Source organism: Quercus robur, chromosome 7 (genome assembly GCF_932294415.1).
Source record: "Quercus robur chromosome 7, dhQueRobu3.1, whole genome shotgun sequence".
NCBI lineage: Eukaryota > Viridiplantae > Streptophyta > Magnoliopsida > Fagales > Fagaceae > Quercus > Quercus robur.
This window is the reverse complement of record NC_065540.1, coordinates 15883865-15905496: the sequence shown is the minus strand read 5'-3', so window position 1 is coordinate 15905496 and position 21632 is coordinate 15883865. Positions and strand designations below refer to the sequence as shown.

At 38.3% G+C, this 21632-nt stretch overlaps 5 protein-coding genes across 5 annotated transcripts; 1 reads left to right on the top strand and 4 right to left on the bottom strand.

Moving 5' to 3' along the window:
- The first annotated feature begins 1068 nt into the window (after positions 1–1068).
- Positions 1069–4700, top strand: LOC126692486 (probable WRKY transcription factor 33). Its single transcript, XM_050388108.1, has 5 exons — positions 1069–1481; positions 1604–1804; positions 2925–3553; positions 3654–3815; positions 3940–4700. Exons 1-5 carry the CDS (start codon positions 1164–1166, stop codon positions 4388–4390), a joined length of 1761 nt encoding a protein of 586 aa, XP_050244065.1. The 5' UTR covers positions 1069–1163; the 3' UTR covers positions 4391–4700.
- A 513-nt stretch (positions 4701–5213) lies between these two features.
- Positions 5214–7036, bottom strand: LOC126692487 (CASP-like protein 4B1). Its single transcript, XM_050388109.1, has 3 exons — positions 6665–7036; positions 6421–6562; positions 5214–5664 (listed from the first exon to the last, which is right to left on the bottom strand). Exons 1-3 carry the CDS (start codon positions 6967–6969, stop codon positions 5473–5475), a joined length of 639 nt encoding a protein of 212 aa, XP_050244066.1. The 5' UTR covers positions 6970–7036; the 3' UTR covers positions 5214–5472.
- An 8010-nt stretch (positions 7037–15046) lies between these two features.
- On the bottom strand, positions 15047–15607 carry LOC126691078 (uncharacterized mitochondrial protein AtMg00310-like). The gene has a single exon (XM_050386159.1). It carries the CDS (start codon positions 15605–15607, stop codon positions 15047–15049), a length of 561 nt encoding a protein of 186 aa, XP_050242116.1.
- A 75-nt stretch (positions 15608–15682) lies between these two features.
- LOC126691077 (uncharacterized) lies at positions 15683–17836 on the bottom strand. Its single transcript, XM_050386157.1, has 2 exons — positions 16433–17836; positions 15683–16237 (listed from the first exon to the last, which is right to left on the bottom strand). The coding sequence occupies exons 1-2, from the start codon at positions 17834–17836 to the stop codon at positions 15683–15685; spliced, it is 1959 nt and encodes a 652-aa protein (XP_050242114.1).
- Positions 17837–18672: 836 nt separating this feature from the next.
- LOC126691076 (uncharacterized) lies at positions 18673–19533 on the bottom strand. Its single transcript, XM_050386156.1, has one exon. The coding sequence runs from the start codon at positions 19531–19533 to the stop codon at positions 18673–18675; it is 861 nt and encodes a 286-aa protein (XP_050242113.1).
- Between the last annotated feature and the right edge of the window lie 2099 nt (positions 19534–21632).

Genomic DNA, 21632 nt, shown 5'->3' with positions numbered 1-21632 from the left:
AACATAAATTCTTAAGGTAAAACATTTAGGGAACCGTCCTTAAGTTATATTCATCCAATTAAATGGCTCATTGGCAATACAACCACATTATTGAATTTAACTAAGATACCTAAGCTACTTCGTTTAAGAAATTATATTTAAGATTTGTCCTATTGGCATTTGCTTAAATAATTCAATTAGTTAATAAAAGACATTTGTGCTTAAAAAATGACTATGACTCTACAAGGTTTATTAATTATTTTCTTGAACAAGACTCTATACGTATATATCAGTAATTAATCTCCCGAAAATTATAAGTAACGCTTGTACCCATCAAGTCATTATGATACTCCTAGAATTTTTTTTGGAGCAAAATGATACTCCTAGATTTTAAGACTTATCACTTCACAACAACAGTAGAAGAGTAAGATTTGGGCTGGGACTAATTTATTTTGAAATATTTAAAATCAACGCTGAAAAGTCTTTCAATCCACGGGAAAAGTTTAAATAGAGTACCCACCAAAAACCAAAACTAAAATAAGAGATTCTAATGCATAGTGGGCTTTTACTTTTAGTTTTTGGGCAAAACTTAAATAAAATATAAATAGGTGACATATATGATTATATTGACTAATAAGTAATATGGTTGAATTTAATTAACTTTGAAAAATAATATTATTTACATTACATGGATCAATACAATTATATATTTGAATTTAATAATAAAAAAATTTAAGATGTAAAAAATTTAAGTTACATTTAAGTAACATGGATATGTAACTAAGTTTTATTTAACTTTTTTTTTTTTTATTTTAGAACCAACCAAGTTTTACTTAGTTACCTATCTGATCAATTATAAATTTTTAAATACTACTTACTAATTAAAATACAATAAAAAATTAAAATAACATAAAAAGCAAAATGGTAGCTGAAGGAACACGTGGCTAGCTCTCTGCCTTAGCCGCCTATCTTGTGGCCAGTCAAGTCAAAGCCACAAGCTTGGACCAAATATAGGTTTCCACGGTCAAACTTTCTGAGCTTCTCCGAAGAAGCATAGAGTTGGGAGATGTTAATAAGAAACAGCCTCAGCAATAAACATTTGGCCTTCAAAGTATTTAGTATTTATCTCTCTCTGCCTCTCTTCTCTACTCTTATAATTATCGATCGCCCATCTTATATTAAACATGGCTTCCTCAGCTAGCAGTTTAAATAATCCTATAAATTCTCATCCCAACTTCTCCTTCTCAAACCAATTAATGACCTCCTTCACTGACCTCCTTTCCAATAACAAAAACATGGACCAAGAAAGTGAACTCAGATGGGGACTCTCTGACCTTAAATCTGATAGAAATGGAAATGAAATACCAAAATTCAAGTCACTTCCACCTCCTTCATTGCCACTCTCTCCTCCTCCACTTTCTCCTTCTTCTTATTTGGCTTTCCCAACTGGTTTAAGCCCAAATGAATTCTTGATGTCACCTTTGTTTGGCTCCAATTACAATGTAAGTTTTGAGCTCCATAGTCCATATATACGCTTTGATGTTTGTTGGCTGAGTTTTACTTATTTGCATACTGTTACACAAAATGATAAATGGGTCTTTGTTATTTTGTTGTGTTTATGCAGAATCTTCCATCTCCAACTACTGGGGCTTTTGCTAGTCAAGCACTCAACTGGATGAATAATTCTGGTGATAACCAGCAGCTTGGAATGAAGTTGGAAGAGAAAACTTTCTCTGATTTCTCTTTCCAACCCCAAACAAAGCCTGCTACTACAACATCATCATCCACCTTTCAGTCTTCTTCAAGCATGGTCTCAAACTCGGTGGTATGTGTCATTTCATATAATTCAATTATTACAAATATTCTTGATGTTCAGTAATTATGAACACTTTCTTTATTTTAGAGCTTTCTCTCTCTTTAGTTTTCAAAAACTCTCATGCTTTTTGTTCTAAAATTTTAAATTCGATCATGGATCTTTAACAAACTAATTAAAGTCGCAATTCAAGTTTTTTATTTTATTTTATTTTATTTTTAAATAAAAAAAGAACTTATTATAAAGAAGAGCAGACAATACTACAAGTTCTTGATAGTATGTTTTAAGTTTTGTAATTAAAAAAAAAAAAAAAATTAATAATAGGGCCAACGAGAGTAGACTTTTTGTGGTCTTGCCACATGCCAAAGTAGGAGGCCATGTTGAATGTCATATCATATGCCTATGTGCAATAAAAAAAAGTGGATAGGGCTTTCTTTGCCCTCATAGGGCTATTGAGACAATTTTTTAGATTGTTATAATATCCTATTAGATATTTTTTTGTGAAGAATCCGTAGACGTCGGCAGAGAAAGTATGTTTAATGCGTATAGTAATTCGTTTGTTGAGGCGATAAGTTTTTTCTGTGATAGTCAACAAACGTGCCAGCTGTGATAAAAAAAAATATTCCTTAAAAGATAAAGACATAAGACATTACCAAAGGTGCTTTTGAAGGCAACTTCTAGGCCTTAAGGTAAGACGTTTTGGCTAAGTAACAGCTCGAGTTGTTGGGTTCCCTCAGTAATTCAATACAAATTTAAAACCTATACCACTGCACTGATTATTTGTTTGAGATGTTTTTAAAAAACAAAAATTGTATACTTTCCAAAAATAGTAACAAATAGTTTCCAAAAGTTGTGTGTGTGTGTATGTTTATATACCATATTGCTGAAGAGACATAAAGAGTTAAGTTATTTATCCTGCTACAAACTCCTTGGAGGCATTATGCATGGCAACCATTAAGACTACTCACATCCAGTGAGTATGCTAGGTGTCAACTATGACACTAAATTATTCAAATACTTGAATTTTTTGTAGGTGGAATTTTTTTTCATTACTTTTGCTTTGAAACTAAATATGATTCTTTCTTTTTTGATTTTTTGCTAAACAAAACTAAATATGATTCTACTTGAACAGGAAGAATCCTTGAAAAGACAAGAAGAAGCATGGAATCTTAAAAAACCCATGAATCAAAATGAATTTTCGTTGGAGAAGGCGGTAGTAAAATCAGAATTTGCACCAATAAAGAACTTCACTTCAGAAATGGTTACAAGCCAAGCAAAAATGCAGAGTGGTGCTGCTGCCTTATCTGGTCACAATCAATGCACTCAACAATCACAATATATAAGAGAGCAGAGAAAATCAGATGATGGGTACAACTGGAGAAAATATGGACAGAAACAAGTGAAGGGAAGTGAAAACCCTCGTAGTTATTACAAGTGCACGTATCCAAGTTGCCCGACGAAGAAAAAAGTTGAGAGGTCTTTGGATGGACAGATTACTGAAATAGTATACAAAGGAAGCCATAATCATCCTAAGCCTCAGTCTATTAGAAGATCAAATTCTCAATCAATTCAACCTTCTTCGTGCACGAATTCAGGCGTTTCAGATCAGTCGATTGTTACACTAGGCAATAGACATATGGAGTCTGTCACAATGCAGGATGATTCTTCGGTCTCAATTGGAGAGGATGACTTTGATCAGAGATCACCAGTGAGTAATTCAGGAGGAGATGATGATGAAAATGAGCGTGAGGCCAAAAGATGGTAAGTCATAAAGTACTAGCATGATGGCTTTGCTTGTGTTTTTTGAAGAAAAAATTGTAAATTGGGTTTTATTAATACTCTCTTAATTTCTCTTTTGCAGGAAAGAAGAAAATGAGGATGGGGGGTTTTCAGCTTCTGCAAGTAGGACTGTGAGGGAACCTAGAGTTGTAGTTCAAACAACAAGTGAAATTGATATTCTTGATGATGGGTATAGGTGGAGAAAATATGGACAGAAAGTAGTTAAGGGAAATCCAAATCCAAGGTATTTCACTCTTGTGACAATTACAAAATATTTTAAAGAGTACTTAACCTTATAGATTTCTTAGTCTTTCTAAAACGAACTTTTGAACTTGTCTCCTAACTCTGCAATTTTCTCTTATATTTAGGAGCTACTACAAATGTACCTCTATTGCTTGTCCTGTGAGGAAACACGTTGAGCGAGCATCCCATGACATAAGGGCTGTGATCACTACTTATGAAGGGAAACACAACCACGATGTTCCTGCAGCTCGCGGTAATGGCAGTTATGCTGTGAATAGAGCTGCGACCAATAACAGTAGCAGTAATGAAGCCATGCCAATAAGGCCGTCAGTCATGGCCACCCATCCTATCCAGACAAGTTACCCAAATTCTTTTCAGAATACAATGCTAACAACATCCGGAATTCAAGCACCATATACTCTACAAATGGTGCAGAACCAAGAGGGTGTACCATTTTCAGGGTACAGAAATCAAAATCGTGACTACATGGATCAAACACAGCTCTCAGAAGGTGTATTGTCAAGGGCCAAGGAGGAATGGAAGACTGACTCATTCCTTGATTCATTCCTATCTTAGGATTGCTAATTTTGGAATAGAGAGAGAAGATCACACTAATTATATTTGTTTTATGAATATAGTTTATAGTTTATAGTTTATAGCTTTTGCTGTCTAAAATTAGGGATTGAAATAAGTAGAGGAGTTACTTTTCCTTCTTTTTTTCTTTTTTCTTTAAATACGATTGAGGCTGCTTTAAAGCTTTAGAAAGTATACCTCATTTGATTCAGTTTGTAAAAGTAGAACAGATAAATGAGGTGCAAAATGAATGCCCATGTAAGTTATAACAAGTGCCAATCCTATGCTCTTGAAGAATTCTTTTATTTTTAAACATTTCTTGTTTTCCCTGCTGGTTTTAAGAATCTAGCAAATCTTTGCATTTTCAGATAAGATTGTCTCAATATTTAGCCAAACCAGCCCCAAGTGTCAGCTTGAGTAACATAGAAGTGAAAACATATTGCTTTGGGGCCAGGGCCACATTATTGTTCTTTTCTTCACATTGTCCCACCGACTATATATACAATAGATAAATGTGATTTAGATTTCTTAAGTGCTTAAACCAGAACTTTTTCGGCAGTTACTTGTCCCGCAAAGGAAGCTATAGCTCCCATGGTTTGATTTGTTCAGGAAAGTCACTTTCTGAAAATTGCTTTCGAGATATAGAGCATGGAGTGGGGCTTTTTATGGGGGCTTCTTGTCTTTAATATTTTGCATATTTCATGACTCAAGCCAAAAGTGAAATGAGTTTTTTTGGCAGGAAACATCACCATTAAAACCGCCAAAAACAATAACCAAGCCTTAGTTCTAAAATTTTAGGGTCAGCTATAGATTATAAACAAACTAATTAGAGTCAGGCCATAAATCATAAACCTGACCAAGTATAATTTATAAACAGAGTCAATGAAATCTCTTTATGCACAAATCAGCTCATACCGCATATGATGAACAAATTCAAACACTTACAAACAGATGAAGGCTATGGATGCCCAAGTATTCCCTTTGAAAACATAAATTTACACGCAAAGGTATTATGCAAACAACAAATTCAATAAAGAATCATCAATGGACACACACACACAAAAAAAAAAAAAAAAAAATCCATCTCAAATATAAGACTGAGTTGATATTTTGTATCCTGAAATCATGGCCAACAATGCCAGTGAAACGAATGCAAAGAAACCCATGCTGATGGCTGCTGCAGAAGAGTCTGTAAATATGTTGTCTACACCCTCTCGCATGTTATTGGTCAAAGGAATTGCAGCAGATGATGCTGATATCAATAGGTATGCCATAATCTGTGAAAAAAAAGTTTAATCAACCTCATCTTCAATTCTAATTATAAATATCGAATCATAGCTGGACATTAAACTTGTATCCCTTCAACTTATGGATTAAGGTCAAAACCTTCTTTTTTAGTTTGAATTTTAAATCAAGTGTGCCACTTGTTATTAAAAGACTAAAATGTATCGATTTCATTGAGACAAAATTGTGAGGTTCACACAAATGTGCTCAAATACCCCAAAGCAAGAAAGACAAATTAGACAACTAATGACTAAGAACACAAATCATCATTTTCCATCTCCTGCTTAAAGCCTTAAACTTGATAAAACATTTTTCTTATTACTTTGTGTTTGTCCAATCCAAAATTTCATTAAATTTGAGAAATTTGTATTTGATTAGTTCCCGATTGTTTTTTCCCCTTTGCTATTGTGACTTTAAAGTTTGGCAACATGTTGATGTTACAGGTGTCTTTAACGCAACAATGAAGAATCAAACACGTCTATCAAGGTGGAGTGCAATAGAAAATTTTCCCTTATAGAACCACTGACAGTCACACATGTGGCCGATCTTTTTAGTCTATTGAGGATTTACAGCGACTCCAAAATTTTGGGCTAAGACCTAGTCTTTATTGAAAAAAAAAAAAGAAAAGAAAAGTTTTTTCTAAGTGAAAAATAAAAGAAACTGGACCCAGAAACAGAAACCCCCAAATAAGTCGGATTTACGGCGAGATCGATCTGAAAAGTTAAACAAAAGAAAGAATCAAGACCAACCTGATCTCCAAAAAAGTCGAACAATCCAGAGGTCCGCTGTTGAACTTGAATCAAATGTCTCCCTGTCGAAAGTTCATGAACATGTCTCAAAGCTTGTGCCAATGAGTACAAGGTCGACAAAATCGCTATTGCCAACAAGTACCTATAAAAAAAAAAGTTTCATAACCAAAACCAAAATTCTTAGCCACAAAAACCCAATTAGCAATCACTTTCATAAAACCAAATAGTTGACTCTTGAATTTACCTGTATTCGTCGTATCTATCAAAATTTTTCCAATCACCGTGTTTATTACTGGCCATGATAAGAAAAGCAAGCAAAGAGAAAATCAAAGCCAATACTCTTAAAGCCAAAGCTGCTTTCTTTATCAAATCTTCTCTCCTCCATCGCTGTACAATCGCCGCGGCACCACCAAACCCGAACCCCGAAGTGGGTGGTGCGGTGGCTGAGTTTGCTTGGTTCTCCACGTCAGCAACCGGTGGAGCTGTGGGCTCAGTCCGTGTCGGTTCCACGTGTTGGTGGTTCGACTTAGGATCATCCAAATTCGACATGTTTCTCGAAGTCTATGCCCTTGGAAGTCAGCAAAGAACATTAACGGAACGAAAGCATTTAAAGGAACGAAAATTGTTTATTTATTTATATAAATGACAACTCAGAGTCTGTATTTTATAAGGTTAATTTGCTCGCTCATGCTGATTGGGACAACAAGGCGGGTGATTATAACGGAGAAAAGTGGTTTTGTGACGTGGCGAGGAGTGATTGGATGAGGTAGTGAGGAGGAATACGAGGTAAAGTGGTGGATAATTCCGCTGGGTAACTGAAACTGAAATAGCTGTAAGCCTGTAACCAACTTCGGTTGATACGGTCTTTAGCAAAAAAAAAAAAAAAGTTTAGAGAACCTTCGGACAAGGCGAATTTTAGGATCTTCAGACATTTTGTCTTTGGAAGTAAGAAACCTTAATTGATCAATTTTGAGCCATGCTAAGACCACAATTTATTGCACAACTCGTCTTGTGAAGAGCTTTGAATGATAGAAATTTAGATCTATATAGACCTACTATTTTTTTCGAGTCTAAATTTGGTAAAAATAGGATGTAAAATCCATGTTTTACACAAATTCGATAAAATATTGTCACATCAACATTTTACTTAAATGTCCGTTTGGTTGAAGGAGTGAAAAAGTGGGAAGATAGAAAATTGTGGGAGGATGGAAAAGTGAGAGGATAAAAAAGATTTTATTTTCTCTCATTTTTGTTTGGTTGGGAATGGAAAAGTGAAGAGATGGAAAAAATGAGTTTGAATAAATTTACTCATATACCCTTATTAAAGAATGATGCCAAATTAAAAAAAAAAAAAAAAAGTGACAAATAACCACACAAAAAAGAGCAATCACCCAAAATTTTTTATAAAAATAAAAAACATGTTAAAAAAAAATCACATCTAGTAAAAATAAAAATAAACTATCATATCCAAGCCCTAAAAAATCAAAAAAAAAAAAAAAAAGTGACAACTAGCAACGTGATTGCCCAAAAAAAAAAAAAAAGCAAAAAAAAGGGGCAACGTTACTGGTTGCCTAGGAAAAAAAAAACCAGGGAAGAGAGAAGAAAGAAAAAAAATGCAACTTAAATTGAGGGTATTTGTGTAAAGTGCATCTTTCAGCACTTTTCCCTCTTCATTTTCCTCCCAAATTGGGAGGATAAAAAAAGGTGAACCCAAAGGGAAAATTTTCCCCCCTATTTTATGTCTCTTTTGTTTTCTCTCTTCAACTAAACAGTGGAAAATGCCATTTTCCACCCTATTTTTCATATTCCCTGTTTTCACCTCAACCAAACATATCCTAAAATTCAATATATCCTATTACAGCTAATAATATCTCAATAAACTTCCATTTGGTTGGAATTATATATGGGTATTAAAATTGATTGTGTGCAGCTTGCTTATTCTTAAATATGTGATAAGATGATATGGCATGTCGAGATTGGAAGAGTAAAATATGAGTTTTACACCACATCCTTATTAAATTTAATTTTTTTTTTTTATCTACCATTCACAACTTGTCATGTGACAAGTTGTGGCAAAAGTTATACAATAATTTATAGTTCTAGCATTTTCCATCAATTTTAGGCCATTTTTCTTTTTTTAGAGTAAAGCTGGGTCTAATGCCTAGGTCTAGTGCATTGGAGTTATTTTGGAGCCCAAGCCCAAATTGTATAGAGTCTTGGTTTAATGAGCCCAATACAATGAATTTGTAGAGAATGAGTTGGAAACTTGGACCTTAGCGAATCAGACGATCAACCAACAGATATGAATGATAAAGAAAGAAAGATGACATAGATTTACCAGGAAAAAACGTCCTCGAATTTTATCCGAGGAGACTCATTCTTCATATATCTCGTCCCCCCCTTTTACCAGTCCTTCCCCCCTATTTTATACTATCTTCCTCCCATTTCCACCGTCCACGTATAGATTTAGGTTGATAGTGATGATACTTGTCCCATCAGCCCATTTCCAAAGTCGTTGGGAGTGGTTGTAAAAGCTGAAAAGCAGGGTTTAGTTAGTTCAAAAGCATTTAATGTAATAGTAACAGCTTTCTATTAGATATTTTCAGGCCTCCCTTTGTCCTTTTCTTTCTTAATACTTATCATCTTCCATGGAATGATTTGGAGTGTCATTCTCAATGACAGACCGTCCTCTTTGTCCTCGGCCTTGCCTGGTCGAGGAGAAGTTCTTCTTTGGGCTGGGCTCCTGGCCCGACATATACATTGGTATGGGCTCCTTGGTTTGTCACCCCCACATCAACTGCTCAGGATTTTTCTTTTCTTTTTCTTGGGAGGAAAGGAGGATCTCGATATGATAAGAGCCCCTTTCACACCCATTTTACACAATTTTTGACTGCAAGATATTTTTTAGTTTACCTAAGTCATGTTCCTGACGTTTCGATACACGAGGCGCGCCTTCATTAAGGTCTTTACAAAGTGACGCAGATCCAACGGTTAAAGACTTCTTTGGAAATTAAGCGGGATTCATTTCACTCGTAACTCTCTTTTTAAAACTTGGGCGAATTAATTTCCACCAGATTTCGTCTTCTATATAAGACACCTTTGGAAGAATCATTCTTCCTCATTCACAGATCCTTGAGTTCTGCAGGAACCTCAAGTTCTTATTCCTTTAGGCATTCCCAGGGACCCTACCATGATGGTGATCAAAGTCTAGAAAATGAGGTGGCTAAGGATAAAGGTGAGGGCAAGGAAAACAAGCCCTTCTCGGAAATCAAGAATGCCGCCAAGATCCAGGATAATGCAGTTAAGGCAAGGGAAGCAGAGGCCAAAGACGTTCCTTCCTCTCAACCGAGCAAGAAGGAAATCCCTCCTCCTTCAGTCAAGACCTGAAGCAAGTGTAGATCGCACCAAATTTTTGGTGCGGCAAAGTTTGAGTCCTACCTGTTTCTCAGCCATGATAGCAAAATATCCTGTAGCTAGGAGAAAAGGGGTCCATCAAGCGTTCCCACCTCTTCTTCTTTCTCATCACCGATACCATCTATGCTTCCTCTTCTTTCTCATCGCCGGTACCATTCATACTAGCTCGATTGCTGCTAGAACAAGATTGTGGATCTAGCGTCTCCGCTACTTCTTCTTTCTCATCGCTGATACCATTCATACTGGCTCGATTGCTGCTAGAACAAGATTGTGGACCTACCATTCCTATGAGCTTTTTTTTTTTTTAGTTAGCTTTTGAAACAGGCTTGCCTAAGCCATTTTGTATATGATATATTTTCCCTTTATTTAATAAAAAGATAACTGCATTTTTACTTTATGAATCTTTCCTTTTTTGCAATAATCGTTTCATGAATGGGTGTGTTGGTATTTTTTCTTCAAATAGGGCTTAGAATTGATGCTATTGATGGTAATGAAAAGTTGTCACCCTGAATTTATCAAAATTGACAGTGGCACCCGACTGCTAGCTTTAAATAAGTTAACTATGTAGGACTAATCAGGAAAATAACCGTGTGCTCTATACTGCGAACAGTGCAACCATCAAAGAATGTAGAATTTAAAATAAGTGATCTGAGGGGACCATCGTGTACTAAGGTTCTGTTCAACATTTATGATGATATTATAGTGTTAATTCCCCTAAGCATCTGGTCCAAGGACTCAGGCATACGTTAGGTTCTGTTTAAGCACATTATAGAGATGTCATAGTATTAATTTCCCCCAAGCATTTGGTCTGAGGACTCAGGCATGCGTTATGTTCTGTTTAAGCACTTTACAGAGATGTCATAGTGTTAATTTCCCCCAAGCATCTGATCCGAGGACTCAAGCATGCGTTAGGTTCTATTTAAGCACTTTACAGAGATGTCATAGTGTTAATTTCCCCCAAGCATCTGGTTCGAGGACTCAGGCAAGCGTTAGGTTCTGTTTAAGCACTTTATAGAGATGTCATAGCTAGCCCCACTTTGGATCATCTTTTGATTTGCAATGCTATCAACATGTGCCGTTCTGGGCAAAGGATTCCATGCAGCGAGACCATACTAACTAATTTTCCTTCTACGTGCTGTGCCTCTATCATTTCGACTGGTGAAGGTTTAGCGGTATCGGCCATTTGGTCCGTGAGAACCTGCCTCATGATGGGGGCACAAGATATATATTTGATATTAAAAGCCCCCAATATAGTTCCGTACGGAGTAATCTTCTGCATGGCATGCGCCACGGCCAAAATGGTCTCCTTCACCAATGGTCAATATATCGTTGCACTGCCTTGGTAGGTTAAGCGTTCAACTCACTTAGAACCAAGTCCCCACAGACGGCACCAATTGTAGGGTCACAATTTTGGAGCCCAAGCCCAAATTGTATGGAGTCTTGGTTTAATGAGAGCCCAATACAATGAATTTGTAGAGAATGAGTTGGAAACTTGGACCTTAGCGAATCAGACGATCAACCAACATGTATGGATGATAAAGAAAGAAAGATGACATAAATTTACCAGGAAGAGACGTCCTTGAATTTTATCCGAGGAGACTCATTCTTCATATATCTCGTCCCCCCTTTTACCAGTCATTCCCCCTTATTTTATACTATCTTCCTCCCATTTCCACCGTCCATGTGTAGATTTAGGTTGATAGTGATGATACTTGTCCTATTAGCCTCTTCCCAAAGTCGTTGGAAGTGGTTGTAAAGGCTGAAAAACAGGGTTCAGTTAGTTGCAGAGCACTTAATGTAATAGTAGCAGCTTTCTCTTAGATATTTTCAGGCCTCCTTTTGTCCTTTTCTTTCTTAATACTTATCTTCTTCCATGGAATGGTTCGGAGTGTCACTCTCAATGATAGACCGTCCCCTTTGTCATCGGCCTTGCCTGGTCGAGGAGGAGTTCTTCTTTGAGCTAGGGCCCTGGCCTGACATATACATTGGTATGGGCTCCCTGATTTGTCACCCCCACAGGAGTCATTGGACCCAAGTCAAGTTTGTAATGCTATACATAGTATTTGACTACACGATACATGTAAGATCACAAGTTGTTATTAATTTTTAGGTTGATTGCCAATAAACTTATTCATTTGAGAATGATTTCATGATATTCATGAATATTCAACCTAAAGAATGATTTCATGATATATTCAACCTAAAAAAAAAATGATTTCATGATATATTCAACCTAAAGGATAGTATTACAACTTTTTAAAGCATCACATATTTTCAATATATAATTGTATTTTTACACAAGAAACAAAAATAATTTGGTGATTTACTTATCTAAATGCATGACAAAATTTTTCCAGGTATAATTGCATCTTTACCTAATAAATAAAAAAGATAAAATATGGGTACAACTCTTTAGAGGTTATGTTTCAAACATTCAATTAAGTTCTCTAATTAAATTCAACAATGTGTTTGTGTTAAAAAAACAATAACATGGTTGAATTTTATTATCCTTAGAAAAATAAGTCATGTTTGCATTGATTGCATTAGTCAATAGCAGTCATGTAGTTGAATTTAATTGAGAAACCTTAAATACAATATTTAAAAAATTGTATCTAGATTTTACTATAAATAAAATAAACAAATGAAAACATTATAATCCAAACACAAAAGAGGAATAGAGATCGGTTAGAGACTAATGCAGTGTCGGGCCAAATTGGGACTGGGACTGAGGGGGACCCTGACACCCCCCCCCCCCCCCCCCCCCCCCCCCAAAATATTCTGAAAAAATTTAGTAGATATATATATATATATATATATATATTTTGGAGTTATCCTAACCCATTTGAAAATATTAAGGAACTCTTAACATTTTGGTCCCAATATCCGGATAAGTCCAAAATTACATATTACTTTCATTGAAATGGAAACAATCCAATTAGTGATGAATATATATGTCAAAAAATTGCAATAATTAGACATTTTTCGGCATCTTAAGATGAAGACATAGTTATTTTAACAAATATCTCACAAAATAAATAGAAAAAAATTCTAATTTTTCACGCTAAGGGCTTATTTGCACAACAGCAGCAGAAAGATTGAAGATCTTTTTGAGATTCGCTGCACCAGCACATAGTTGCAAACGTTTTGCTCATCACAGGATAGGAAACAGGTAACTCTCTCGCTCTCTCTATTTGAATGTCTCTCTCTATGGCGTCTCAACTCTCTCATTCTCTCAACTGCTCTGTCCGCCTTCTTTTTCTTTCTGTTCTTTTTTTCTTTCCTCTAGGCTCTAGTTTTCGTCATTTACAATTATGCAACAAAGCTTGTGTGTAAATAATAGTTGCAGACAGCAGACTAGGTAAACACGTGTATCAGCGTGGTTAAAATCTTCTCTAGAATCTCTACCAAAGCAAGTGGGTAGGTTGTAGCCATGCCACTTTCCAAGGTACTTTTTCTTCCATCTTTTTATAATTTGACTTTTCTTTTTCTTTTTTTTTTTTTTTTTTACCATAATTTGACTTTTCTTAACCATATATTTAATTGTTATTAAAATAATCCATATATCATATACCATTATTTGTACCTATTAAAATATACTACTATTTATCATTTATATAAATTAAATTGGATGTACATTACTGTGTACATGCCTAATATTTGAAAATGTCTAATGTTTTTCTGTGTTTCTTGATCGTATCTTGTACTTCTTTTTTAGTTGAATAAATTTCAGTTTACTATTAAAAAATTGTAATTAATATATACTCAGAATTTTTTTCTTCTAATTTTATATATGGGCTCCCAAAGATAAATCTTTGGTTCCACTGGAATAATGAAAAATTATTTATTTATTTATTTATTTTGATAAGAAGATTCAAATATCTTATAAAACTTTAGAAGCATTACAAGCAATATCCTGAGAACACGCGTCCTTAATCAAGTTTGGAGTTTCCTCCAACCAAACAACAAAATCACCCACATGTTTTGCATATTGGGCTAGGATGTGGGCTGGCCTGTTGCCTTCCCTTTTAACATAACAGAAAGAAACAAAACGGAAATTGTCTAAATGGGCCAAGATGTTGTCCGTGATTGTTTCGATAGAAGCTGGGGCCTCTGTTATTCCAGTTAGGATATTCTTAAGTGTGCTGGAGTCAGTCTCAAAATACACCTCTCTAAACCCCGTCTCCCCTGCAAACTGGAAAGCTATTTCCATGGCCTTCGCCTCTGCTTCCAGCGCTTCCAGGTTGGCAGGGACTCTCTTACTCATAGCTGCCAAGACCGATCCTTGCGAGTCTCTTAACACCAGACCCACCCCCATGGCCCGTGAGTCTTTGAATATTGCAGTGTCTACATTCATTTTGTATCGAGATGATTCCGGAGGATGCCACCTGACATGCCGGTCTGGACCTGACAGAACCACCCTTTTGTTTGCAGCCCTGAATTCCTCCACTAAAGCAACTGAGCTCCTGGCCAGAGTATTACCTGAACGACTCACACCCCCATTACGAACAGAGTTCCGTTCCTTCCAAATTTCCCAACACATGGATATGATTTTTTCCATTAAGTCTGAGGACACCGAGCTTTGTTTCACCAGCTGCCATATTACATCAATGAAATCCCATCCTTTATCAATAGAGAAAGGGAGAGTCGTTTTACTGTTGCTCCAAGCAGCTTTCGCCTTTTCACAGAACCAGAAAAGATGAGTGCTGGTTTCGGCTTCCTTCCTGCATTGGTTGCAAGTCTCATCCTTCGTGATTTGCCTCTTCTTCAGGTTGGCTTTGGTGGCTAAGGCATCTCGGCAAGCTCTCCAAGCAAAATTCCGGATCTTGTTAGGAAGATTCAGGTTCCAAATGCGTTTCCAAAGTTTCTTCATCTCCGATGCATCAGAGCATTCTTCCTTGTTGGAATTCTCCATTGCACGGATGCTATGATAGGCACTGCAAATTGAGAATTTTCCATTTCTTGTACCCCCCCAAACCACTCTATCCGCAGGCAACCTTTGGCTAAGAGGGATGCTCATCACCAGGTCGGCTTCCACAGGATTAAAGAGGTGCTTAACTACGGCCAAGTTCCATTCTCCCCGATCTTCCACAATGAGGTCACAAACCTTTGCGTTAACCCACTGGGCCTGAGCGGGAGAGAGAATTCTCGGGTAAGACAAGGATGGCAGCCAATCATCGGCCCAGATTTGAATGCTTTTGCCGTTACCCACCCTTCACCTAATCCCCTTCTTAACCACTGATTGGGCAGACATTATGCTTCGCCAAGCAAAAGACGGGTGATTACCAATGGATGCATCAGTGAAATCACAATCCGGGAAATACTTCGCTTTGAAAACCCTTGAGAAAAGAGACTGGGTGTTGGTCAGCAACCTCCACCCTTGTTTTGCTAAGAGAGCCTTGTTGAAACTCTTCAAGTCTCTAAAGCCCATCCCACCGTTTTCCTTTGGTTGACATAGTCGTTCCCAACTTACCCAGGCCAACTTCTTTTCGTTCTTTCTTTGGCCCCACCAAAACTGTCTTATCATGCTGGTAAGGTCGTCACAAAGGTTATCCGGGAGCTTAAAACAGCTTATAGTATAGGATGGGACCGCTTGGGCCACGGCCTTGATGAGAACCTCTTTTCCGGCAGTCGAGAGGAGTTTCTCTTTCCAGCCAGACAGTTTGTTAGTCACCTTGGATTTCAATTGAGCAAAGGAATTGGATTTTGATCTTCCAATTAGGGAGGGAAGACCTAGGTATGTTTCATGTTGCTTGATCACTTGAGCGCCAAACATTGTTTTGATCTTTGTTTGCACTTCTCCTCTCGTGTTTCTGCTGAAGAAAAGAGAGGTTTTCTGGTTATTTAGCAGCTACCCAGAAGAAGCTTCATACACTTTGAGAATTCTTAGGATTTCCACACCCTTCGCTTCGGTTGCTCTCCCAAAAATTATACTTTCGTTCACAAAAAAGAGATGGGAAATTTTTGGCCCTCTTCTACAAACTAAGATCCCACTTAGACTCTTTCTTTGCACTGCCTTGTGGAGCATTGCCGAAAGGCCTTCCGCACAAATAAGGAAGAGGTAAGGAGACAATGGGTCCCCTTGGCGTAAACCTCTTGAAGGGATGATGTGTCCACGAGGAATCCCGTTGATTTTGATGGCATAAGAGACTGAGCAGATGCACTTCATGACCAGTGCTACCCATTTCTCTGCAAAACCCATTTTCAGCATTATCCGTTCCAGGCAGCCCCATTCGACCCTATCGTAGGCCTTACTCATGTCCAGTTTCAACGCCATCTCCCCCACCTGGCCCTTCCTTTTCTGGCTGATATGATACATAGTCTCCGACGCCACCAACACGTTATCTGTAATGAGCCTTTCAGCCACAAAGGCACTTTGATTCTCACACACTAGCTTAGGTAAAATCTATTTAAGCCTGTTGGCGATAGACTTTGATGCAATTTTATACACAACGTTACATAGACTAATTGGATGAAAATCTGTCACCCTTTGTGGTTCTTTTACTTTCGGAATTAAAACAATGTGAGTTTCATTGAAGTGCAGGGGAATAATGCCTAAGTTTAGAAAATCTAAAACAAATTTTACAACTATAGGGCGTACCTTAGGCCAGAATTTCTGGTAAAAAATTGGAGGCATCCTGTCTGGGCCTGGAGCCGTGGTGGGGTACATGTGTTTTAGAGCAGAATCCACTTCTGTAGCTTGAAAGTTCCTAGTGAGCAAAGCGTTCATTGGATCCGTCACCTTTCCGTGAATAGCTTGGATAAGTTCCTCACTTACCACAAGGTTGGACGAGGTAAATAGGCTCCCAAAATAGTCCACAAAGGATTTTTCAATACTCTCATCTTCACTTTGCCAGCTTCCAGAATTATCCAGCACACCATGGATAGTATTCCAGTTATATCTGCTAGAAGCCTTAGTATGGAAAAAAGAAGTGTTTTTATCCCCGTGTTTTAGCCAGAAAATTCTGGACCTTTGGCGCCACATGATTTCCTCTGTGTCCAATAAATTTTTTATCTCTGTTCTAATACACTCAATCTCCTCCAGAGTATCAGATGACCCCCTCATGCCTTCCAACACCTCCAATCTAGCTTGCAGCGCCGCTAGTTTTTTCCCCACATGCCCAAAAGAGTTGTTGTTCCAGTCAGACAAGGAGTACTTACACTCATCTAGACAGGAAGATAGAGGAGAAAAGGAATCCTTGTACATTCCTCTATCCCAAGCATCTTCTATCACCCCGACACAAGCTTTATCTTTCAGCCACATTTCTTTGAAGCAGAACATTTTCTTACGACGCCCACCCTTTCTTTTCTGCTGAATATCCTTGAGAATTAGAACACAATGATCAGAGGATGAGTTAGGTTTATGGTGGAGTTGCATTTTCGAAAACCTGGCTGCCCAGTTTGTAGAGACTAGAGCTCTGTCAAGTCGCTCCCTAACCCAACCTCTGCTGCCCAAATGTCTACTCCATGTAAAGTCTTGGCTTGAATACCCCATGTCACGGAGGTTACACGTATTAATTGCATCACAGAATGCTTCCATTTGTTTCGCCGGTCGAGTACAGCCACCCTCCTTTTCACTACTATTCATCAACTTGTTAAAGTCACCAAGGCAGACCCACGGCAGAGAGTTAAGAGAGGATAACCGTTTAAGCAAAAGCCATGATTCCTGTCTTTTACTCGTTTCCGGGTTTCCGTAAAAACCTGTTATTCTCCATTGCTTTCCGTTTACCCCCTGATCAACTATCGCGTCAATGTGGCTGTCGGAGAAAGATTGGACATCCACTTTCAACTCCTTTTTCCACAGCAAGGCTAATCCCCCACTACGCCCCTTGCACGGAACAACCAGCCCTTGGGACCTTTTCAACCCATCCTTAATACCATCCATTTCAGAGACAACTAATTTTGTTTCCATTAAAAAAATAAAACTGGGATTTTCAGAAGACACTACCTTCTCAAGAGCACGAACTGTATGCCAGTTCCCAAGCCCCCTACAGTTCCAGGCCATTCTACTCATTGATGACGGCGGGGCTGCGCAGCAGCCTCCGCCGATCCCATGTGCTATGCCCAGAGATGGCCCTCCAGACCCGCTTCATTCTCTTTCTTACTTCTTTTCCAGTTCTTTGTTTCTTCCTGGAGTTCTTTGAGCGGTGCCGACCCTTTTCGTTTTGATCCCGATTCAGACCCATTGTCGGAAAGGTGCGTCACCTCCACTCCATCTCTCCTCAATCTTTTCCATGTTCCAAGTTTGGCCCCATTTTGTGCTGCTGGTTGCTGAACCTCTACCTCACCCGCCAGAGATTCGTTCTCCTTTCCCTTGTTCACAAATGTTTTTGTTTCCTCTGGAAGTTTCTTTTGGTTGCTTGTTTTCTGTCCTAAGCTTTCACTCTTTATTACGTTGACTTGCTTTTGTTCCTTTAGGCAGATATCAATCACCTTACTTCTTAAGATCCGGCCTCCTTCAGTTATCCCCTGGGCCATATGACTTTGGCTACGTTGGGCTTCTACTTGGTTTCGTCCAAGCCCATCTGGGCCCGCTGGATCAGTTGGTGGGCTTAAGTGTGGTCGTTGGGGTATAAGGGGCTTATCAACTTTCCCGCCCACAGTCAGCACCTCGGATTGAGCACTATTTGAAAAGCCTGTAGCTACTCTGCTTTCCTTCATAGCCTCCCGGTTTCCCATTCTTTCCCTTTCCGTGTCTACTGCATGAATGGCACAGTCAATCTCCCTCAATTGCGTCTCAAAGTCATCTTCCTTCTTTTTTTGAAAAGTCACATCCATCATGACCGCCTCTGACATTGGATTCGACATTACCGATGTAGTTGGTATTTCACCCACTCCACCCTATCCTGCCTTTTCCGATGATCTCCACCTACTATTCATGGCCTGGTTTTTGCTTTGCTTCTGATTTCCGGACTTAATTCCGTCTTTTTCATTTTTTCGAGACGATGCTTCTGCAACCTGCGGCCTTTGCAGCCTTTCAGTCTCCGCACAGAGCCAGGGGCTGTACTGCCTCTCTTCAAGCTCTAGGGACTCATTGCTATCCAACCAGAGTGGGCAATCTCTATCGTCGTGGTCCAATTTCCCACACCAGTAGCAAAAAATGGGGAGGCGCTCATATCGGAAATCCACCCATTCCTTCTCCGTTGCTCCCATTCGCACCACCCTTCCACTGCACAGGGGTTTTGAGATATCGATGTTCACTCTTATTCTAAGGTACTTTCCCAAACAGAAACCTTTTGAACCTATATCCATCTTCTCTATCAGCCCCAATGGCCCTGCAGTCTTATCTGCGACCTCCTTTGTCTGCATTCTCATCGGTAGGCCATGTATCTGTAGCCAGAAAGAAGACCTATCGAATCTTATCGTTGAGATCGAATCCCCTTTACCCAGCTTGTGGAGAACTAATAAGTATTTATCAAAACACCATGGGCTTGCCCATAGTACTCTATTCATATCCTCTTCTTTTTGGAACAGGAAAAGAGTAGTGTTGTCACTGGTGTCCTGTACCACGAAGTTTTCCTTTGTTTTTTTCCATATCGGTTTCAAAGCCTTCACTACTGCCTCCAAGTTAATGCGTCTTTTCGACAGAAACTTACCTGCTAGAACCCAGCCCTCGTTCACCTCCTCTTCTTCTAGAACTACCTGTTCTGCTTCATTTTCTGTCAGTTTTAGTTTTTCACATCTCTTTGCGATCTCCTCCATTGGAGGCAACCAAAACAAAACTAAATCCCGCACTGGAAAATTTATACCAGAAAGGAGAAACGACTCTTGTCTGACGACAAGCCACTTTTTTCACCTCAGGAGTTTCCTAGGAAACTTAGAGAGAAAACTCACGTTAGTGATCACGCGCTTTCAGTGGACAAGCCAATTAATGCCCAGGAGGAACATCTTTTAACCAAGCCGGAAAATTATTAGAGCACTAGCATTGAAAAATGCTAAAGTCATATTTAAGGCATTTTTAACATTTTTGAGGATAAAAGTACTTGCATCAAACAATGCTAAACCACACTATTGCAAAATTTTTTGCAATAGTGCTACAGTACAATTCTAAACTTAGAATTGTACTGTAGCACAATGGTAAAAGAAAAAAATATATTTTATTCCATCCAAACCGCTGAACTTTCTCTCTCCACTATCACGGTACTTCAGTGCTCTTCTCTCTCTTCTTTGTTCTGTTTCTCCATCTGCTCTCGCCTCTCTTCAGCTCTCTCCTCTCTTCAGCTCTCTCCTCTCTTCAGACCCAAACAGCATACTCCTCCCAACATCAACATCAACATCACACACCATGTGGATTTGCTGAAGCTCAACCGATTCACCCTCACCCATCTCCATTGCCGACGCTTCACACGGCGTCTCATCTCAGACCCATCTCCAAATCCCGATTCACCCTCACCCTCAACCGATTTAATCAGACCCATCTCCAAATCCCTTTACCGATTCACCTCACCCTCAGCCGAATCCCTTTACCGATTCACCCTCACCCTCAACCGATTTAATCAGACCCATCTCCAAATCCCTTTACCGATTCACCCTCACCCTCACTCATCTCATAAACCCAACACTCTAGATAGTACCCATTTAACTCTTCACTCTATCACTCTCTCTTCAAACCGACACTCAAGGTTCAACTAAGCTCCGTCGGTGTGGGGGATTCAGCTCCATCGGTGTTGGTGCTAACTGTAAGGTGGGTTTTGATAATGTATTAGAGTTTTTTTGTTTGTATTTCTTTTCTCTCTCTGCAAGGAAAAGAGGGATTCAGCTTGTGTTTGTGTTTGGGTTTTGATCAAAGATTTGTTGTTGATGTTTGCAGAGATTCAACTTCATCAACGACGGGTTTTCGCTCTCTGGCACGGGATTAGCATCATAAAAAAATTTGCTCAGGTTCATCTTCCATACCAGTAAGTTTCCCTTTCTATCTATTTCTCTCGCTTCTCTCTTTTCACTTTGTTTCTGTTCCCCTTTGGATGGATGAAATGGGAATATTCCTGATAATTTTGTGATTAAAGTAACTGAATTTGTATAGAGGTTAAGGCATGCTTTGTATTGGATCTTAGCAATGCGTTAAGCTGAATTTTTTATATAAGTTTTTAGTTTAACTGGGAAAGAATGAAAATTTAGTACGTGGGTATGGTTCAGGATACTGTTGTTAATTTGTAGATACTAAAATGGGAACTTTTTGACAAGTTTGTGATAAAAATAACTGATATTTGTAACTTACTCTGAAGAAAAAAGATGTAACTGAATTTTGAATAGATGTTAGGGCACGCTCTGTTTTGGAGCTTAACTCTGTGTTCAGCTTAATTTTGGATATGTAAGTTTCTATTGAATTGGGAAAGGATTAAAAATTAGTGGTTGGATATGGTTCAGACTAGCATTGTAAATTTTTAGATGCTAAAATGGAAATAATTCCGGGAATTTTGTGATAAAAGTAACTAAACTTGTTTAGGGGTTAGGGCACACTTTCTTTTGGAGCCTTTTTATTTTTATATTTATAGTTTTTTGATAAGCAGAAATACAAGTAGCATGAATGACAAGGAAAAACTTTATTTTGAAAATCTCAAGGATCAAATCCTTGCAAGACAAGTTGGGTTTGACCCAAGGAACATGTAGATGTATTGTCGTAACCTTATTGTGGTAGTAAATTATTTTAGGGTTGGGGTTTGGCATATGTAGATGCCATTTTGGTAGTGGCTTATTTTGGAAGTGGCTTATTTTGAGCATAAGTTTGGAACATGTAGATGATGTATTGTTCCAACTTGATCAATTGGCAGTAGGTTGTGCCACTTATGTAATCACATCAT